At 41.5% G+C, this 20,423-nt stretch overlaps 1 protein-coding gene across 1 annotated transcript in view; it reads left to right on the forward strand.

The window, feature by feature from the left end:
* Positions 1-20,423, forward strand: part of ARHGAP21 (Rho GTPase activating protein 21) — a 163,338-nt gene that overhangs the window by 118,522 nt on the left and 24,393 nt on the right. The window contains 2 exon segments of the mRNA XM_015414289.1: positions 6,837-6,866; positions 8,347-10,288. Coding sequence (XP_015269775.1) covers positions 6,837-6,866; positions 8,347-10,288 — 1,972 coding nt within the window.

Raw genomic sequence — 20,423 nt, forward strand, 5'->3', positions numbered from 1 at the left:
GCTTCTTCTTTACAGTGACAATGTATTGGAACTTAGTGTTATGCCAAAAGACGAGGACATCCTTCAGCTGGTAAGTTTTGTACTTCTGAAATGGGAACTAGGCTTTCTTCTTGATAATATCTCTGTGAACACAAACTAAATCTTTGAATGATGTTGCTTCTTAGTCGTAGCATCTATGTTCCTCCCCTCCTGACTTCTTTGTTTGCTGTTGCTTTAGTTCCATAGATATGGAAGGTGGGGGAAAAAAGTTAGAAAAGAAGGATGAAGAACCTTCCTGTTCTCTTTATGCACCAGGGATCTAGGAAAAAAGCTACTATTTTTGAATGGAATGGAGCTGGATAAAATATAAAACACACACTAAGTGATTAAGAGTGTACAGCTGTTGTAAGAATGGGAGCATACCTGTGATGATGGTCTTCAGCAAGAACAGATGCCATAAGGGGCAAGTTGTTTTCCTGCCATTCAGTTAAACTTAGTTCATAAAAATTCAGCTGAGAGAACTCTCTTGAGGTTTTCCTTACTTTGCCGAAAATTTCACCTGGATTTGTTTTTGTTTTGCTGTTGTTGCTCTGGCAGTAAGTGAACCTAGTGCAGTTAATTTGCGATATAATATTCACTGCTTTCACTGGAACGTCTTTATAACTAAGGGACAATTCACACATTACATATATTTTTGTATTGGGAGAATGATCAGACCCATGTCCATCTGTATTTACCTCTAGAAGAATGCAGCAGTCTCCCATTCAGTATTTGCCCTCCCTTTATCTAGTTCTAACAGGGAGACAGCCAATGATGCCACTGACCCATCTTCGGCAGTAGCAGTACCTTCCTGCGTTGGCTTTTTTCTGTCTTAAGGCTGATGTTCTAGGGGTAGACAATTAGAGAGTCTTCTATTCCTAATTCCAGAGGGCAGAGTATCTGCCACCAGTTGCCTTGGGCAGTTAACCACCTTACATTAGCACCCACCCAAGTATGTCTGATGAACTGCTAGTTAAGAAGCAGTAATTTTTTAAGACAATCATTCTTGCTTAGGTTTGAAAGAACAAATGGCTCAATTAATGTGAAGTATTCCAGGAACTTCTGATGTGTGTCTAGATATGATGCATGCAAAACATTCTCTGTGACTGAAGTGAATGAGATGGTTTCTGAAATCTGCAGAAATATTTAATGGCCCTTACATATGATATTGTCCATTGCTGCTAAATTGCTTGCTACATGCATAAAATTACAGTATTTGGGGCTTGACACTCCATGTTATTTATGCGGCTATAACCTGCAGTTGAAATAAATGCATTGCTGTGTTCTCGTGAGAGATTCTTCAACATTAATTTTTCAGGGTCAAAGTCCCACTTTGGCGGGAGGGCGGGGTAGAAATTTACTAAATAAATAAAATTATTATGGTGAATTTTGTAACAAAACTGCTGAAAATTATACTGATCAAAATGAATGAAAAGCAAATTACTGTTCTTTATTCCTTGTAGTGATGGGTAGGGCTGTGTATGCACTATTTAAAAAGTCAAAAGTCCACTTCAAGAAAAGATGGATTCTGTGACTTGTAGTTAGGAATGAGGTGAATGAAACATATTTGTGTATATTTACACATGTACACATTTTCCATTTCACAGACCGCTTTGATTGTTAAAAAACAATGTTTCGTTCTGTGATGGCTATGCACTCTTTTCTGCAGTGCTAGGGTACATGTCTTCTCTGATACTGTTAAGAAAAACTTTTAAGAAGATAATACAGGATTGTGACTGCTACTCTGCAGTGTACCTAATCTTCTGTTCATTACATGGGGACAAAATATTGCATTATTTGCACTGGGTTATGACAACAACAAACATGGCACTAAAAGAAAAGTTCCTTTTGAAGAATATTAAGAAATTGTCTGCAGCTTGCAGAAAATGCAGTTATCTGAGGAAGAAAGGATGCATTGACAATGTAAGCTTAAAAGAAGAGGAGTGTACAGGTCCTGTGAGCATGTGCAGTCACTTTTGAAATGAAAAGTACTACCCATGTGCATCTAATTGTAAGCCTTCTGCATTCAGTTTCAGGCCAGAACAAGGCCAGGAAGTGCAGTGTTTGGCTGCAATCCAAGAACCCAATTGCTTTCTTGCAACTAAAGCATTACAAAAGAACAAGACTACGAAGCAAAGGTTGCATCTGATAAGGGCATTAATTTTTTCAGGGGCACCTCACATCTCAAACCATAACCTACAACTGCTTGTAAAATACACCTGATTTTAAAAGTGCTTCAGGTTTTGGGTAGAAGATCTGCATAGGAAAGTATCCTCATCAATGTTCCCTCTAAGCTGTGGAGTCTTGGGAGCAAAAATTCTACTTTGTGAGCTACTGACATTAAAGTTATGAGTGTGTGATTTAGCTACTGCATAAACTAGTTTGCTCCAGAGCCATCCTTTGTGAGCTAAGACAAAAATGTGTGAGCCAGAGGCTAAAAAACTGTGAGCTAGCTCACCCTAACTCAGCTTAGAGGGAATACTGATCCTCATACCACTTCACTGATGCTGACATAATTTTCACTTTATACTTAATTGTGAACATTTTAGCTCTTTTAGACTGATCTGGCTCCTTGAAACAACACAAATGTCTTTTACAAGTTTTTCTAAACTTTAAAGAATTTTAAATTACTTTACTTTTTAATAGCTCGAGTTTGCAGTGCCTTGTCAGGACAAAATCATAAATTATCGAAACAAGTAAAATGTTGAATCCTCTTATGCCAAGCAACTCTTAACTGTTGTATCAAAATGAGAAGGAAACTGCTTTATGTTAAACCTGTTGATCTGAGTTATCATCTCCAGTGCTTTACTGACTTTCAAAACAAGTAGCTTGTTCCTTTGCTAGTTGTGTCCACGCTATTTAAATGCCAGAGGCTGTTTCCATCAATGACTATTAATTTACTTCTCAAGATCATGTAGTGATAGACATTAAGACATATGCTATGGACGGCAGTAGAAACAGAATTGTTCCTCTGGTTGATAGCAGGTAGTTCTGAGGCAGAGACCCAATTTATACAGTACAGGTTTGGCATCACTGCTTCTTTTCCAATTGCTTTGGCAGAAGCTCCTAGATGAATCTGTGGAGCTTCTATGCAAACACTGTGTCAGGTAGCTTTCTGAATTCCAAAGGACTCTCCCCTGACTCTTCTGCTCTTCCATGGGAGCTTTTGGTTGTTGTTATTACTATTATTAACAAGACTTTTATCCTGCCTTTCTGCCCTGATAAGGGTCACCAAGGCAGTTTACAAATTAAAACATATAAATTAAAACATATAAATTAAAACCTAATCTTAAAATCCATTAAAACCAATGCACAAATGTATTATTAAAACAGGTTGTCTAAAGGGGACAGTAGGTCCTAGCAGTCAGGTGATTAGCAAGCCCTAGTGGATGTTTTTGTATGCCACTAGAGTGTCCATTCAGGTTTAAACCTATCTGTTCTGAATTCTTGATCTGGGCTAACATTGTTCTTTCCAGCCCTTGCTTACCTCTCCTGCCTATATTCTGTGTGTATGATCTCTTCCTTCTTCTTGAAGTTAATTGTGTTGTGAACCTGGTAGGCTCTAAAATAAATAGCGTAAAGTGCTTTCTGTCTCCCCCTGTAGTAGCTTTGATACTCTTTCCTCTGGTGAGGTTTTCGTGATATCTTGTTTTTATTGGTTGCCAGCTAGTTTCCATAGTTTTCTGTTACAGCATTATAACTGTGTGGATGATTTCTTTCTGTGTTTGAATTTTGCATGGCTCAGAATTTGTAGATGTTAGCTTTGGTACATTGAAGCCAGAGCTATGGAACTTAGTTGACATGTGTGTATTACTGTGTAGGCTTTCTGTCTTTTTATTTTGTTTGTTTAAAATATGTATCCCCTGTCTCCTTAGTGTATCACTTTCCAGTCAGAATCTAGCAATTACTAAAATGGCAATAACTTTTTATTTAAAAATAAATCATATTTTAAATTCCAGCCTTTCCCCAAGCAGCTCAGTGTGGCATACATGGTGACCCCCCCTTTACTTTTTATGCTCACAAAGACCCTGTGAGGTCAGACAACAGACAATTGGCCCAAGGCTCCCAGTTTCATGGTGAGCAAGGATTTGAGCCTGGCTTTCCAAGCCAAGTCCTGCATTCTGAACACTTCAATAAAATAATAATAATAGACCAGACAATACCAGCAATAAAATCTAAGAACCTGCAATCGAGTCATCATTTCAAACCCACCAGCAACATCTGAGGGTGAGGCACAGAAAAGGAGATGGAAAACAGGTGAAAAGTGTTTAACTGGCATCTAAAGCTTAGAAGACACCAAGCAAGACAATATGGGGAGGACATCTTGTAATCTGGACTCCATAACACGGGCATTCCTAGTGTCCACCTGCTTTACATCAGATGAGAGAACATGTAGCAATACTTCTGTGGCTGATCTTAAGTATCAGGCAGGTCTGCTTGGGACTCCCTGATTATGGGAGTCTCACCCCACAGTGATTCTCCTGACACCAAACTTGGGGCCAGTTGAAAACATATCCATTCTCTTTTGGGTGCTTCTATTTTGTTTTGTTGGGGTTTTGCATGCATGTGTTTGCTCTGCTCTGAGATGAATAGAAATGATTTTACTGCCAATTGCCTGGTTTCTAAATGGTATTTTATTACCTGTTTCTTTAACTGATCTTTCTGCAATTTCTGTTGGACTTTAAATATTGCCTTACCTTGCTAATTCTTGAAGCAGCAGAATTAAGGGATGAGGAGTGAGCCCCAAAGTTATCAGGAGTGAGCCCCAAAGTTAAAACTTCCTGGATTGGGTGTGGGGTGGTTGCTGAGGCAACCAGATAGTTTACAGCCGACTCTCCAAGCAGCAGCAAACAGTTTGAGGTTCCTGGTGGCAGCGCTGGTGGAGCTCACTTCACCTCTCTGTAGATGCTTCAGTGCCCACTGCGGTTAGTGGACATGGATGTAGGGACAAGTTTTGATTAATGAGTAAATTGGAGTTGCACCTGATGTTATTTGGGGTTGCATATTCTTATTCCCTGTTGGTCCCCCCCCCCCAACCTGCTACATATCCTATTAGATTATGGGCCTTCTTCCATGGACTTCTCTCTCTTTTTCCCACCTACTACATGAAGGGCATGATCTAGTTGGTGTGCGCACCTTGGGCAAGCCATAATTTTGGCACAGCTGTTCTTGAAAAAGAGCAGTTTCTGTCAAGAGTTCTCTCAGCCCCACCTACCTCACAGGCTGCCTGTTGTGGGGAGGGAAAAGAAAAGGAGTTTGTAAGCCGCTCGGAGACACCTTTGGGTAGTAAAGGGCGGGATATAAATCCAATCTCTTCTCTTCTTCTTCTGCATATGTATTCTGTGAGCTCAATCCTGTTTGCAGGAGGGCTGTCAATGGGAAGAGAGAGTCCACAGCAGAAAACTCTAGCATGTGTAGCAATATTCATGGGAAGAAATGACTGAACTGTGTTCACAACTGTAAATGACATTAAATTCAGTGTGGAAAAGCTTTATGCTCTCCATATTATTTCTGTTAGTTTGTTAGTGGTTATTTATTTATTTATAGTTTAAATTTATAGACCATCCTACCCCCGAGTACACACCACTTGGGGCGGTGAACAACATAATGATAAAAAACATTCATAGATAATAAAACAATTTAAATAATACATAGATTAAAACATTCTCAGGTGAATTCCAGTTATGTCACTGCCCCACAGAAAAATGGAAGGGAGGCAGGAAAAAAATTATGATTCAGATAAGCTCTTAAACCCTCTTTCCATTAATATTTTCTATCTCAGAAAATTCAATTTCATTTTAAAATGGTGGCAATGACCATAAGATAATAATCAAATACTCTAAAAGATGCAAACAAGAAGCCTTTGCTTCTTCTGACGTGTTGTTTTGTATCTTTTAACATTAGAGGTGATGTTTTAAAAAGTGGAACATCTTGCAAACCTGCAGGTTTGGATTAGAATATATATGCCAGGGTTGAACAAGGGAGGCAGTATTGGCACACTCTAGAATGTGAGCCAGTATATATATTTTTTCCTTAGAAGCTACCACAGCTTGCTTTTCACCCTGTGCATTTTTTTCTGTGCCTACCCGCCCATTTCTTCCTCCTGATCTTAAAAGAGCACAAATCCAGAGTCCCTGTTTTCTGACATGGGAGAGAGCATGCAAAACTGAGACCATTGTATCAGGAAGCACCTTGCAATTGAAGCACAGCCAGTTCCTAATTTGCCAGAGAAGAAACACTGAAGGATATCCAAAATGAAAAGGATCACATGAAGGGGCTGTTTTTTCTCTGAAGATTATTCTGAAATCATCCTTCTAATGTCAGCCATGGACTATGAAAGCAGCTGCAGTCAGCTGATGGCTTGTGGTTCTGTTCGGATGCATGTGGGGAAGGGATGCACAGATTTTAAATGCATAATGAAACCCTTGTTTCGTCATCTGGAAGCAGGGATGCTAGCGGCTCAAGGGAGATGAAAGACCGTTATGTTGCTCTAGTAGAAGGGAAGCCTTGTAGCACAACCAGCAGGCTCTGCATGCAGCAGCAAAAGATGCACCAAGGAAACATGGCACAACTGTATTTTCTTTTTCTGGAAGGATAGAGAATAAATGCCAGAAGCAGGTAAAAGCCTAAAACGGGCATGCTCCTAAGGATGCTGAAGTTATTGTGTATGCTCCACTGCCCTTTACCTCTCTTGGTACCTTCCAGAGAAATCGGTCTAGATTTATTTTTAGCTTCCTGTGTACCCAGCATCAGTATGACAACATTATCTTTTATACATCCATAAGCAATTTTTACTATATTTTCCTGTTTTCTACCAGCTGCAGTTTTCAAAGGATGTCACAGCCCTGGTAAGAAATGTGCAGTAGCCATTTCTCTGATTTTGTAAGGCATGTGTTTCTCGGTAGATTTTGCAAGAAGCTGGGCTATGAAAGCCTGCAAGTTGCTTGAGAGCAAGCTAGATCTGCTGGTTAGCTGGATTTGAGTTGTACTATCGATCCTGTTGCCTTTTAATGTGTGCCTGTGTTTGTGCCTTGGTTTTATTTCTTTCCAGTTTGCTTTTTAATGTTTTGTTTGCACTTCAGTAATGCTCATCATAGTATTTGTTACAGCCATGCATTAAGCGCCTCGCCCTCTAAAGCACTTTGCTCTCAGTCTAATGTATATGGCTGCATTTGGGCTTTTACAACCTGTCTAATGCTAAGGCAGGGCATGTTGATTTGTCTGAATGGAGCATGTTATGATTTGAGCAGGAAGCGCTGTAATATGATACCACACCTAAGCTCTGTGTGTGTGTGTATAAAAGAGGCTGCGACGATTGCTGCATTGGCAAGCTGTGTGTTGTCAGCTCTTATTATTTCATATTGCAATTAAAGGAAGTCATTGCAAAGTGTGAAATAATGGTGCCTAATATGTTCTGGGGCAGACCTTTCAAATATGCTTCTAATTGTATGGTGATTGCTGGAATGTCTCTTGATAACAAAAGGTTAACACGCAGAATGTAAAATCAGATTTTTAAAATGCAAGGTAAGATGGAAATTATTATGCTTATGTAGAGCATACACAGCTTGTGCTAGACTACATTCCACTGTAAAGAAGCGCTTATAAACAGCTGCCAAACCACGTATGCTAATATGGTGTCTTTAGTGTTTTTGACTTAAATCACTTGGAGTAGTACGGCATTTACAGAATAAGTAACATGTAAGATTATTTGGAAGGAGGGTGGGCGTTGGCTGGCAACAAAGACATTAACCACTGTCTGTTCACGTTAGATATAGCAATTGTGCCTTTTAGAAAAGGAATCTGTACTGAGTGCCAGGCTGACTGCATAGACTGGCTGCTTTCCTACATGACAAAAACCATGAATTTTCTAGAGCTAAATTCCTTGTTTAACCTGTCGAATGCTGCAGAATCCTAGCTTCCAGCATCAGAAATGCTCCAAAAGGGGGAATATTTTGCAGCATGGTTTGAAAATATGCATGAAAAGAAATCTCCTTTTTGTTTCTGTTCACAAATTTCTCTCTTCCAATCACCTGCAGCAACTGGTAAAATTTTCTGTTCATCTGATTTGTATAAAATATGCGTTGTCTTTTATGAAGAGTTGCATGGTGTATTTCCATGCATGGGGAGTAATAGCAGTAAGAATTTGACATTTCTTCTTCATTGAATACTAATCCTTTAGCAAAGATCAGGTGTACTATGTTCCTCTTATTTGAGAAGTCCTTTTCCTTCAAGGAATTTTGCCATCTACTGGATTCATCTTTCTATAATACAGGGATGGATTTTCATTTTAATGTTGACTTAATTTCTTTTTAAATCCTCTGTTCACAGGCATATTCCCATGATGCCTACCTGAGAGGTAATGAAGCCTACAGTGGTAATGCCCACGATATACCTGAACCACCACCAATATGTTATCCCCGCCTAAAGTCCCCAGCTTCTGTCATGGCACAACCTCTAGAGAAAGCACCTTCTGACTCTTCACTGGGAAAGCAGCAAACTAGTAGACCTGTTCGAACATCAGCACAACCAGATAAGGCCTACAGAATGGAAATACAAGTGCCTCCATCCCCAACAGATATTGCAAAATCCAACACAGCTGTCTGTGTTTGCAATGAGACTGTAAGAACTGTTGTTGTGCCTTCTGAGAAGGCTGTAGACTTGCCATCCTGTAGAACAAATCATACTGGTCCAACACACCGAACGGAAGAAGTCAGATACAGTTTAAAGGAACAAACCAGTCTAAAAACAAAAACACGAACCACATCACCGCCCGCTTCAGTGTCTGCTGCCATTGTACTTCCCCAGACTCCACTTACAAGGCCATTAGATCCTGCTGGACTGGCTAGCAAATCTGGAAGCTGTGGAGGGCATCCAGAAGGAATCTCAAATTCTAGAACTTCTGCTCAAACAGCAGGTATTCCACCTGTCACTACTAATCACTATACTTCTCCAAATGCCCACCGACACATAGACTGGAAAAACTACAAAACCTACAAAGAATACATTGATAACAGACGTTTGCACATGTATGGCTGCAGAACCATACAGGAAAGGTTAGATAGTTTAAGGGCAGCATCTCAAAACACAATAGATTATAATCAAGTGGTACCAAATCGCACTTGTCCACAGGTACGACGGAGGAGCGCCTCTCATGATAGGATTCTGCAATCTGTTCAAATCCGACAAAGGAGCATGTCCCAGGAAAGACTCGAGGATCCTGTACTAATGAAAGATTGGCCAAGGAGTGTCTCGCAGGATGCTCTAATCTCACCAAATGTCAGTTCCCGTGATAATCGGACACGGTCCTGGGACTTAATAGACAAGCAGGGTGAAACATTAGAAAACTTCCACACAGAGAATCTGGTTGTAGATTTAAGCAGAGAAAGAAATAAGAGTTACAAATGGCCTGGATTTACCAAACCAGATGATCGCCGAGGTATTTATGAGAGATCTCGGCCTCATGCATTTCACATGTCTCTTCCTGGTTCACCTTTGGTTCCAGGTGCTTGTAGTCCAGACAGTAGGAGAATGGGCAGTAGATCCACACCACCTGCCTCCCAGTTCCAGAAGGTCTCACCAGATGTAAAACCACTGCAGCATCTCAGAGACTTTTCAGTAGCTGTTGGGGCTTCAAAGTCTGCAAGCATTTTTCAGGAAAGATCACCTCATGTAACAGCTAGAAGCACAAGAAGCAGCTCTTTGAAGACTTCTGTACCCTATGCAGCAAAACCATCGCTTCCCCTTAATCAGAGTCGAGATGATGTTACTACCAAAGACCAAAGAGAAGTAAATCATATACATCCCAGTGGTTTGTTAGATGAGCAGTCAGGAATACAACTGGAAAGTATACCAGACCATAAAACAGAACTAGGCATGAGCACCCTATCCCCTACTTCTTGTATAGCTGCGGCCAAATTTGTCCCTCAGATTAGTGAGCACTTAACTACCTCTGTTAACTTAGATGTCTCTGTCGGAGAGAAGGTTGAAGATGAAAGTGTGAAAGAGGCTAGGATGCAGGCAACAGATGACGTAGTTGATGATGCAGAAGCAGTTACCTTGCGAGAAAAGTCTCCTTCTGGCCATCAAACACCACAGCCTTTGCGGCATCAGTCCTACATTTTAGCTGTAAATGATCAAGAGCCTGTCCCTGACACTATTTGTTGGTTGCCCAATGATGCACGTCGAGAGGTCAATATAAAAATAATAGAAGAAAGGAAAGGCTTTGGCTCCAGTCCGCCTGGTGACTCCCTGGCATCAATCCCATTTATAGGTGAGATAAAACATTAGTTTTCATCTTTGTGTGAATCTGAAATCCATATTTCAATGCATCTGAAACCCCTTGGGACATAACCATTTAATTGCATGTACCCAAGTTTCTTTTTGTACATTTACATGGGAGTGCTTTCCCACTAGCTGTGGTATGTGTGTGAATACTGCAACCATGTTGGTTGGCCTAATGATATGGAGCTTCACATGACAAACAAGTATTAAACAAAGATCTATAAAGGATGACGTTTCCCACATAATGTGTATTTTTCTTCTAGATGAAGTGTCAATTGGGTTAGGAAAGACCCATGGGATTAGGGCCATTCCTATGGCTCTGATATCCATAGATATATTTTCAGCCTCATCAATATGGTGGGAAGCTTCTCCCATGCAAATTTCCCATGCGGAAATTTATAAAGGGGTCTTTGGTTGCCTTACTAAGCGTGCTTGACTTTCTGTGTATTGCCGCTAGTATTATTTCTTTGTCTCTCAAAAAAAATACTAAGCATTTGTAGGTAGCATATGTTAAGAAATTCAGTTTTATTTTAAAATAATTTGCTAAATTTCTTATTAAATTTGCAGATGATACTAAATTGGGAGGGGTAGCAAATATGGTAGAAGGCAGAGTCAGGATACAGGATGATCTTGACAGACTGGAAAACTGGTCTAAAACATAAAATGAAATTCAATGGGGATTAATGTAAAGTTCTCCATTTAGGTAGGAAAAATCAAATGCATATTTATAGGATGGGGGAGACTTGTTTTGGCAGTAGTATGTGCGAAAAGGATCTAGGGGTCTTAGTAGACCATACACTGAACATGAATCAGCCGTGTGATGTGGTAGCTAAAAAGGAGAGTGCGATTCTGGGCTGTATCAACAGAAGTATAGTGTCCAGATCACGTGAAGTGATGGTATCCCTTTACTCTGCTCTGGTTAGACCTCACCTAGAGTATTGTGTTCAGTTTTGGGCACCACAGTTTAAGAAGGATATAGACAAGCTGGAACATGTCCAGAGGAGGGCAATGAAGATGGTGAGGGGTCTGGAGACCGTCCTATGAGGAAAGGTTGAAGGAGCTGGGTATGTTTAGCCTGGAGAGGAGATGACTGAGAGGTGATATGATAACCATCTTCAAGTACTTGAAAGGCTGTCATTTAGAGGATGGTGTGGAGTTTGTTTCTGTTGCCCCAGAAGGTCGGAACAGAACCAACGGGTTGAAATTAAATCAAAAGAATTTTCGGCTAAACGTTAAGAAGAACTTCCTGACAGAGCAGTTCCTCTCTGGTGGGCTCTCCTTCTTTGGAGGTTTTCAGACAGAGGCTAGATGGCCAACTGACAGCAATGCTGATTCTGTGAATTTAGGCAGATCAGGAGAGGGAAGGCAGGAAGGGTTGCATTAGTGCTTAGTTCTTACATGCCCAGGGAAATGCTGATTGACACTTTGGGGTCAGGAAGCAATTTTTCTCCAGGCCAGTTTGGTTGGGGATCCTGGAGGTTTCTATCATATTCTGGGCATGGAACAGGGGTCACTGGGGTGTGGGGGTGTATTTGTGAGTTTCCTGCATTGTGCAGAGGGTTAGACTAGATGACCCTGGAGGTCCCTTCTAACTCCATGATTCACATTGCCATTTATGGCTTTATTAATTTAGCATTCAATAGTTGCAGTAAAACGTTTCCAACTAGCAGGCATGAATTTGTGTATGTGGACACATCTTCAAACCTTGGAGTGATTATAGGTCATTTGTAAGGAAAATGAGAAATGGAGTAACCAGGCAGCCTATTTTTTTCATTTAAATTTTATCAAATTTACGACAATAACAAAAAAGGTGTGTGTGTATATATATGTGAACAATAACTGTTGATCCACTCAATAACAAAACATAGTGAGACTAATACATCTCATATATTCTACCTCAACAACATATTCAGAATTCAAAAACAGACTAAAAAAATTAACAGTTTTCTATAAAGTGATTTTTCTGGAACTATCCCACAATTTTCTAAATAGCCTATTACTGGATACCAAACTTGCTTGAAACCATTTTTGACAATTTTCTGAACCAGGCAGGTTATGAAGAACACAGAAATAAGGAAGATGTTATAGAATTATTCTCTAGGAGCTGAGTGCCTGCCCTGTCTGCAGCCTAGAAAGCAAGGAAAGGGAGATAATTCTTGTTATATAAGAAAAGAGACTCCCATGGAGGAGCTGGTAAACAACATGGTGAATAAATTAGAAAGTGGGTAGGGAGGGATAAATGGGGAATGCAGTTAAATTTGAAGAGAAAGTACATCTTTCATTATGCATTTGATGCAATATTAATTTTATTCAGGCTGTGACATACAGTTGTGTGTGAGTCTAGAATTCTTGACAGTTGTTCTTTAACTGGAGTAATGACTTGGTCTTCTAAGAATGTCGCCCCTGCACAGGTGTGGGGCGATCTATTTGCACAGAGAATTGACAGTTGTTGCAGCTGATATATGAAGTTCAGCTAATTCATGACATTGTTGCAGAGATTAAGAACGGGAAGGCTAGTGGAAGTTGGATGCTTTCTTGCCGTATTCCTACACTACAATCCATGGGAACAATTTTCTCTAAAATTGGTAGGTTTTAGTTGCTGTACAACAATCCCAGCAGGCAGCAGTGAAGGGAATAATATACCTTGCAAATAAGTTCAGATCACTTACTAGCCTACACAGTTTTTATAAGCCTGGCTAACTCATTTGTGACCTGAAAGGAAACAGAAAAAACAAAAAACACCAGCCCTTTCAAATTACAAAACTTTCACTGGCTGGATGTAAGTCTTGCTTGCTATAGATGGATGGATATTTTACACTGAACCTTGAGAAATCTTCTTTAGCTCTAGGATCCAGCCCCAAAATTTAGGCACCTGACTTATTTTTCAGCCTTTGGGTGTTGTATTTTAATGACCAAATTTTCTGATTATTGCTGCAGCAAAACCTAATTCTAAACACTTCATGGTTTCTCATAATTTTATGACTAAGTATTGTAGTTTAGAAATATGCTTATTTTATTTATTTGTTCACTTTTTGGTTTGTATCCTCCTTTTCTGCCCAAGTGGGACCCAAAGTGGCTTATTACATCATTCCCCACTCCTCCACTTTATCAACAACAAACCTGTGAGGTAGGTTAGGCTCAGAGATTGTGATGGGCCGAATTCACCCAGCAAGCTTCTGTGGCAGAATAGGGATTGGAACCCAGTTTGCTATGCTGCCTGAGGTATGGGGGTAACCCTGATTGTCATTGTAGCAGAAACCTAACCTACCTTCTTCTCAGCTTCTGCTAATGTAATCATTGCTTTAAAAGGCTTCACTTAATTGAATATTGGAGCCAGTATAGAAAACAGCTCTTTAAGAAATGAAATACATCCCCCAACATCGAATAGTGTACTGTTAGCATATAAACAAGCAATGAGAGGAACTTAGTGCACATGAATTTTTATGTCACACAACAAAACATGTTTTGCTGTGAAATGATAAGCTTTGTACTTCCACTGAGGACTGCCAAGAGGCACTATGATAAAAGCTCTGCTGAAAATACTAAGCACCACAATGAAAATTCTAAGGGCCACTGCAACCTGATGCATGGAAATTTTTGAGCCCTGTGTTACACTTCTGGAATAATATAATGTTGAGTGGCATGGAACTACAAAATATTAAAGTTACTGTCCTTGCGGATTGCAGGATTTCTAATGACCAAACGTGTTGTTTCATTGGAGCAGTGGGATGGGGGATGATGAGAGGTCTCTGCTGAGTGGGAGTAAAGAGAAACAATGCCTTGTGCCTAGCGTGGTGGGCAATACATGGTGCTAAGGGAGGTAGGGAGTGGCTTAGAGCATCACCGGGAAAGTACCACATGCAGCTGCTGAATGACCAGTGGTGTCCAGCAGTACCAGTCAGCATCAACAGCCTCTTACTATCCTCCATCCCACATTATCAGCCACCATATATAATAGCATTGATCTTCAGCACAAGATCTTCAAATGTGGGCTTGGTATAAATAGTCTGCCAAGACCATATACAATTTCCTACCAGAGTTGTCCCCATTTACTGTTACCACCATCGATTCTTGCTGTGACATTGGCTGGAACGGAAGATATTTTCCAAGGAGGCTTAATGAGTTTTGACTATTTAAGGAATGTTAATAGTTGAGCATGTGTGCCACCTGCCCTATATATTTTGGCTGAGATCCAGTGAGCTACTTTTGTCGTGCTGAAGGGTTTGCTCAGTGTGCAGCTTGACTCCCCCCCTCCCCCTTTGAACAACTGTTTTGGATGGTCCCTTCTGCTTCAGTAGTAGTCTGTCATTTAGTGTGGGAGAGGGTGAATGAAAGACAGCACTTGGATTTCTTTGAATCCCAGCCAATAGCAATGATACTTAGCATAATGTGACTTTTTAAATATTCAAAGCAATTCACAAATAATATTTCAGGGATCTTGTAAATTAGGCCAGTGGTATTATCCCTCTTTTGCAGATGGAGGACTGAGGCTGGGAGAAAATGGTTTTTCTTAAGGTAGAGGTGAGATTAGAACTGGGGACTCACTTTCTCACAACCACAGTCTCTGAGCCACTGCACTGAATTATATTTAGGTTATGTTTGTATCTCTTAATGTGTTTCTGAAAGCTTGTGAATCATACTCTCTTCAAAAATCTAGCAAGCTGAAACAAATAGTTTTTCTACAAAGCTGTAGAAGAAGAAGAAGAGTTGGTTTTTATACTTCACTTTTCTCTGCCCTAAGGAGTTTCAAAGTGGCTTACAATCACCTTCCCTTCCTCTCCCCACAATAGTCACCTTGTGAGGTAGGTGGGGTTGAGAGGGTTCTGAAAGAGCTGTGACTGGCCCTGGGTCACCCAGCAGGCTACATGTGGAGGAGTGAGAAATTGAACCCAGTTCTTAACCACTGTACCACACTGCCTCTCCAGTGTAGCTTCTTCGGAGAAAATGTTAGCTGTGGCTGAAAGGTAAAAGACTGGGAGAAGGGAGAGTTAACCCTTTCTTCTCCATGGTTGTTACATTCTCCTAGTTGGGATGTGAAACTCTTTATTTTTTTATTAGCAATGCCTCTGAAGTTTAGAGCTTGAGGGGTCAGAAAGGATTGCAGAAGAACACAATCCTGTTATGAGATGAACCCCAAACTCCTTTTCAAGTTTGAGCTCTGCTCCAAATGGACAAGGCCAGCAGCATTTTTTCACTGCTTCTGCAGCAACTGCCTTTTCCCTTCCCATAATTTCCCTGGCAGTGCCAAGGCTTCATAAACCCCTCACAGCACCAAAGATCTTATGGGGGCCCTGCAGCAAAGCTTCCTTGTTTGGAGGGCCTTCCCATCAGAGAAGTTTTGTGAAAAGGGAAGGAAATAGCAGGGAAAGATGCTTATAAATAGAGTTTGGATGCAAGCAGAGCTCTCCCAGTCTCCATCCTACTTCTGCTGTTAACATTGGACGTGCAACCGGGCTGTACTTCAACATGTGCTTGAAGTGAAAGTATTCATTTTTCAGTCTTTGGAAAATAATTTCCAGTGAGCCTGTTCTGAATGGAATTAGCAGGATCTTGTTCATCTGTACTTTAAATGGTGATGTCCTTGCTTAATGAACTCAGTTTGTACGTGTTGTTATGCATAAAATAACGAAAGAGCTGGATCACATATTGCTGCATCAGATCTTTTTATATGTGAGGGAACCCTGTTGCTTGATTCCTAGTCACATAAAAAGACCTGCTGTGGCAGCATAGGATTCCACTGTTCCCTTTTTTCTAATGAGTATCAGTAGCCCTTCACTTAGCGACAGTTACCTTAGTCCCCACAAGCTATGTGGGGTCACTCCCCACAGTCACTCCCCACAAGCTATGGTAAATTTTAGTTTGAGACCACTGTTTCTTATATCAATTTGCAGTGCCTCATATTTATGCTGCTATAACCCATTGATAACCTCCCTTGTGTGTATGCAGGTGGTGAAAGTGAAGAATTAGGAGCTAGGGCTGGAATCTCTTCATTACTCAGAAGACAGCCAGAAGGGAATTGGGGTGATCCATCCACTATCCCACAAGACCCTCCTAACTGAGCTGAGATTTGCATATGTGTGCTGCTCTTGTGCAAACAGGAGAAACATATAGCAGCAGAGAGCAGCACAGAGTTCAGCACACAGGTCTAGGGTTTTTTATTTAGGAAAGACAGCTTCCTTCCTGGAAAAGTCCCTGTTTGTAGCTTTGCAGCCAAAAGCCATGCCCTTCAGTCTGAACCCACCATAAGGTCTTTAGTACCTTGAAGAATGAACCTGTCTTGCCACTTTCATCTTAAGGATGTTTTTATCTTTTACTGTGGCTTTTACCTGACACTCCCGTACTTAGGGGAAGCAAGGCTGGTATCAGCATTGGCTTAGTAGGCAGTGGTTGTCAGCCTTGCCAACCCAAGTGCAGGTGAAAAAAGTGGGCTGGCTGGAGCAGCATGCCCATCAGCAGCCTGCAGATGGTGGAATTCAGCTCTGCTCCTACTGGATGATGTAGCAAGGCAGCCAGAATTTTGACAGGTGGGAGCTGTGGTGGACCTGGAGGCTGGAAGCTGTCAACCCTTGAGAGGGAAGGAGACAGGGAGGAAGAGGCAGGCATAGCCTAGAGAGTGTCCTTCATAAGTGCCAAAAGCTCTGGTAGTGGGACTAGATTCCCTTTGCCTTGTTGGATGTGGACATTGCGGGTTTGGTGGTGGGGGGACAAGAATATCTCTCTTATCTGGCCTACTTTTCCTTTCTTCAGCAACTTCCTAATGGATTCCCTCTTGTACTGTTTGATTTGCCATCTGAACTACTACTACAGGGGTCAGCAAATGGAGGCCCTTGGGTCAGATATGCTTCCCTCTTCTTGCCACCAAACAGAGGTCAGCCCCTGCCCACACTGTGCTAAATTCACTAAGCAGTCTTGGAGGGATAGCATCTCCAGACTTTGGACACTTCTTTGGGAACAGTCCCTTTTGGCCATAAAAAATGGTTCGGGCTACCTCATCAACTCAGCATCTCTCCAGTTAGCCATTTCAGTGTCATTGTCCTCCATTGCTGGAGCAAGGGTTGGCAGCTTTTGTGTTTCCAGTTAAGACTGCACCTCTCAGAACCAAGACATTGTGCCGTCTTGGCTGGCTGCCACAGAGACCACACACTGGAAGCTTGTAAACACAGTCCAGAATCAAGGTCAGTCAGAGCCGAAAGTCAAAGAGCCAGGAGGTCAAGTCAAGGTTGCAAGGACAAGGAGCAGCTGCTACACACACGCAGGAGCAGGTCTGGGTGAGCAAAGTTGCTGCCGCGTTGAACCAGGTGCACTGAGTGCTTTTGAGCAGCTCCTTCCTTCCTTGGGGTTGAGTCTGCAAAGGCTTACAGCTCTTCCCTCTGCTTCTGCAGGAGCTGGAGTTTGGCACTCCTTCTTTGCTCCTGCATAGTCAGCCTCTGGCGTGCCCTACGTCTGGGGCACTCAGGAGAACTAGGCAAGGAGTCTAGCCTTGGGGTGTCTGCAACTGGGGGTGCTGCTGGGCCAGGCTCAGGATTGGCCGCTCCTTCTGGCTGCACCTCCTGTGCAGCTGCTGGGGGCTTTTCCTCCTCAGGTATAGTTGAGGGTTCTTCTTCTGGGCTGACTCCGGAGGAGGCTGGGCTGCTCCTCAGCAGACCTAGGACCCACGACAGACTAGAGATGTGAAGGCCCGGAAAAAAACCCGGGAAAATTCAGGAAAAAAAATGTTTTTTTTCCTTTTTTTTCCTGAAACCTTTTTGTTTTTTTCTGAAAAATTGAAAAAAGAAAAGAAAAGAAATTGATTATGAGAGAGAGAGAGAGAGAGAGAGAGAGAATCAGATTGAGCTAATTTTTGTACACTGAGGACAAGCAAGTCCTAGGTTACAAACTGAACTCTCCAATGCAAGAACAAGATGCATTTCTTCCTTTAGGAGGTGCGATTGTCAGAAGAAAATAAAAAACTTTCAGTTTTGTTTTTGGATGTGAATGGGTATTTTGTTTGTAGTAATTGTTTCAATACACTATATTTTTAATATGCTAGTTGTGATAATTTCATGCCAAGTAAAAATGTCCATAGTCATATTTTATGTTCCTAAAGTAACAGAATGACTTTCAATCTAGAAAAGACAAAAGAAATGCTAATGTAGCATTTTTTTTCAATTTTTCCGAAAAATTTCCGTTTCCCCCCTGAAAAAAACCCATTCAGCTGACAACCAGCCTTCATCCCAGCCACACTCAAAATCAACCAAGAGCCACAAGAGTTTAAGTGACTTGACTGCTGTAGTGAAGCTGAACAAGAGAAAGAGGATGAAGATGATGATTACAGAATTGAGAATACCACCTGATATGTGGAAATTCCTGTCTCTGCCATTCCAACTCCAAATGTACCATCCAGCATGGTAACAATGGCTACAGGCTTCCTTGGTACCAACTTCAAACATAATGCTAGCACAGGCAGAACGTGTTCTTGAACACTTGAACCTGGGCTTTTCTTAGAAACCCCTCTGCTTAGCTCAGGTTGTTTACTGCCTTAACAGAAACGAGAGGGGAATGAGACTTTCCTCATTCACCCTTCTTTCCTTCCTAACTGCATCTCAGTTGCCGCCAACTACTGTCCAGTTTCCTGGGTATCAATCAACAACAGTTCCTTGATTCTTGAGATCGAACTTCCTTCTTTGTCTGCTTCCCTCCTACCCATAAAAGGTTCAGTATCTGCTTTGAAAAGGTGCCACCATCATCACAGATCCTGTTCCCATTAGTTCATGGTCCCAAAGAAAGATGTGGGTATTTCAGTGGTTGCAGATTTCAGAGGGGGTGAACAAATTGATTACATATAAACAGTGACGAATGAGCATCTGCATAATATCCTGCTGCCGCTCAATGAGGAGTATGGGTATTTCAGTAGTTGGTAATTTCAGTATGGGTAATTTCAGATGTGGGTATTTCAGCAGTTGCAAATTTCAGAGGGGGTGAACAAACTGATTACGTATAAACAGTGAAGAATGAGCTTCTACATAATATCCTGCTGCTGCTCAATGAGGAGTATGGTTCACATCCATAAACTTCATAGACCTTAACAGAAAATCTTTATTTTAACATAGGAAACCACCATTGCCAATACTGTATCTTCCCTTTTGGATAATGTATGCCCCAGCAGATACTCACCAAATGAGTGCTTGATGGTAGCAACAGTTCAGAGAAAACAAAATATGTCATATTTCCTTACATAAGTGACTGTCTCCTGCTTAGCATCTCCCAATAACTCTACCACCGCAATATATATACCATCCCACATGGTGCCCATGGGTGCCATGGTGCCCACCACCACCTTTTGTGGCACCTGCTAAGTGTTTTTAGAAAGTAGGCGGGGTCAGGTTGGGCTTTTGCCCAGCAGTCTTCTGATTGGCTATGCAGATTTTAAAAATTGCCTTTGTCAGCAGCTGCCACCATAGCACAAGGATTTCCACTGTGTGACTGAAGGTGTATGCGCAAGAAAATATTTTAAGAGGCATTGTGTTAAATAGATTTTCTGCCTGAAATGCTGAAGAGTTTCTATTAGACTTATGCATGACCTCACTCCCTGACATTTTGCAGTTGGCTCTGCCTCTTGTGGCAGCCGTTTTGTGGTAGAGCCCATCACCATGTGTCAGAATTCCAAAGGTGCCTACTGACTCAGAACGGTTGGGGACCCCTGTTCCATATATTTAGGTCCCTCTACTAAACCACAGAAATCTTATGCCGGCTTGTGCTGTGCAGTTCCTTGCAGCAGTTCTCTTTATTAGTACTAAACAAGCCTTTCTACCCTGGCACCAGGTTACCACTGTTCATTCTTTCTTAACTTCATCAGACAGCAAACAGCCTTCATAGTCTCCTCATCCTTATGGCACCAGTTTAGTTATCATGCTTGTCCGCCTCCCCATGTGCCCCCTTTAAAGCTATGGTTCCTGTGTCTTTTCAAACCACTGTTGGACCAACAACACACCCTATTGGTGATACTGTCTAATATTTTATTGTCTTTTCATTGGTGTATAGACCCTTTTGATCTGCAACAGGCTGTCCCATTACATTTTGCAGTTCTATGCAGTTCCCGGACTCTTTGGATTGGAAGCCCACTGGGCAGGTATCATAGCCAATGG

Source organism: Gekko japonicus, unplaced genomic scaffold, assembly GCF_001447785.1.
Source record: "Gekko japonicus isolate JY-2015 unplaced genomic scaffold, Gekko_japonicus_V1.1 scaffold80, whole genome shotgun sequence".
Classification (NCBI taxonomy): domain Eukaryota; kingdom Metazoa; phylum Chordata; class Lepidosauria; order Squamata; family Gekkonidae; genus Gekko; species Gekko japonicus.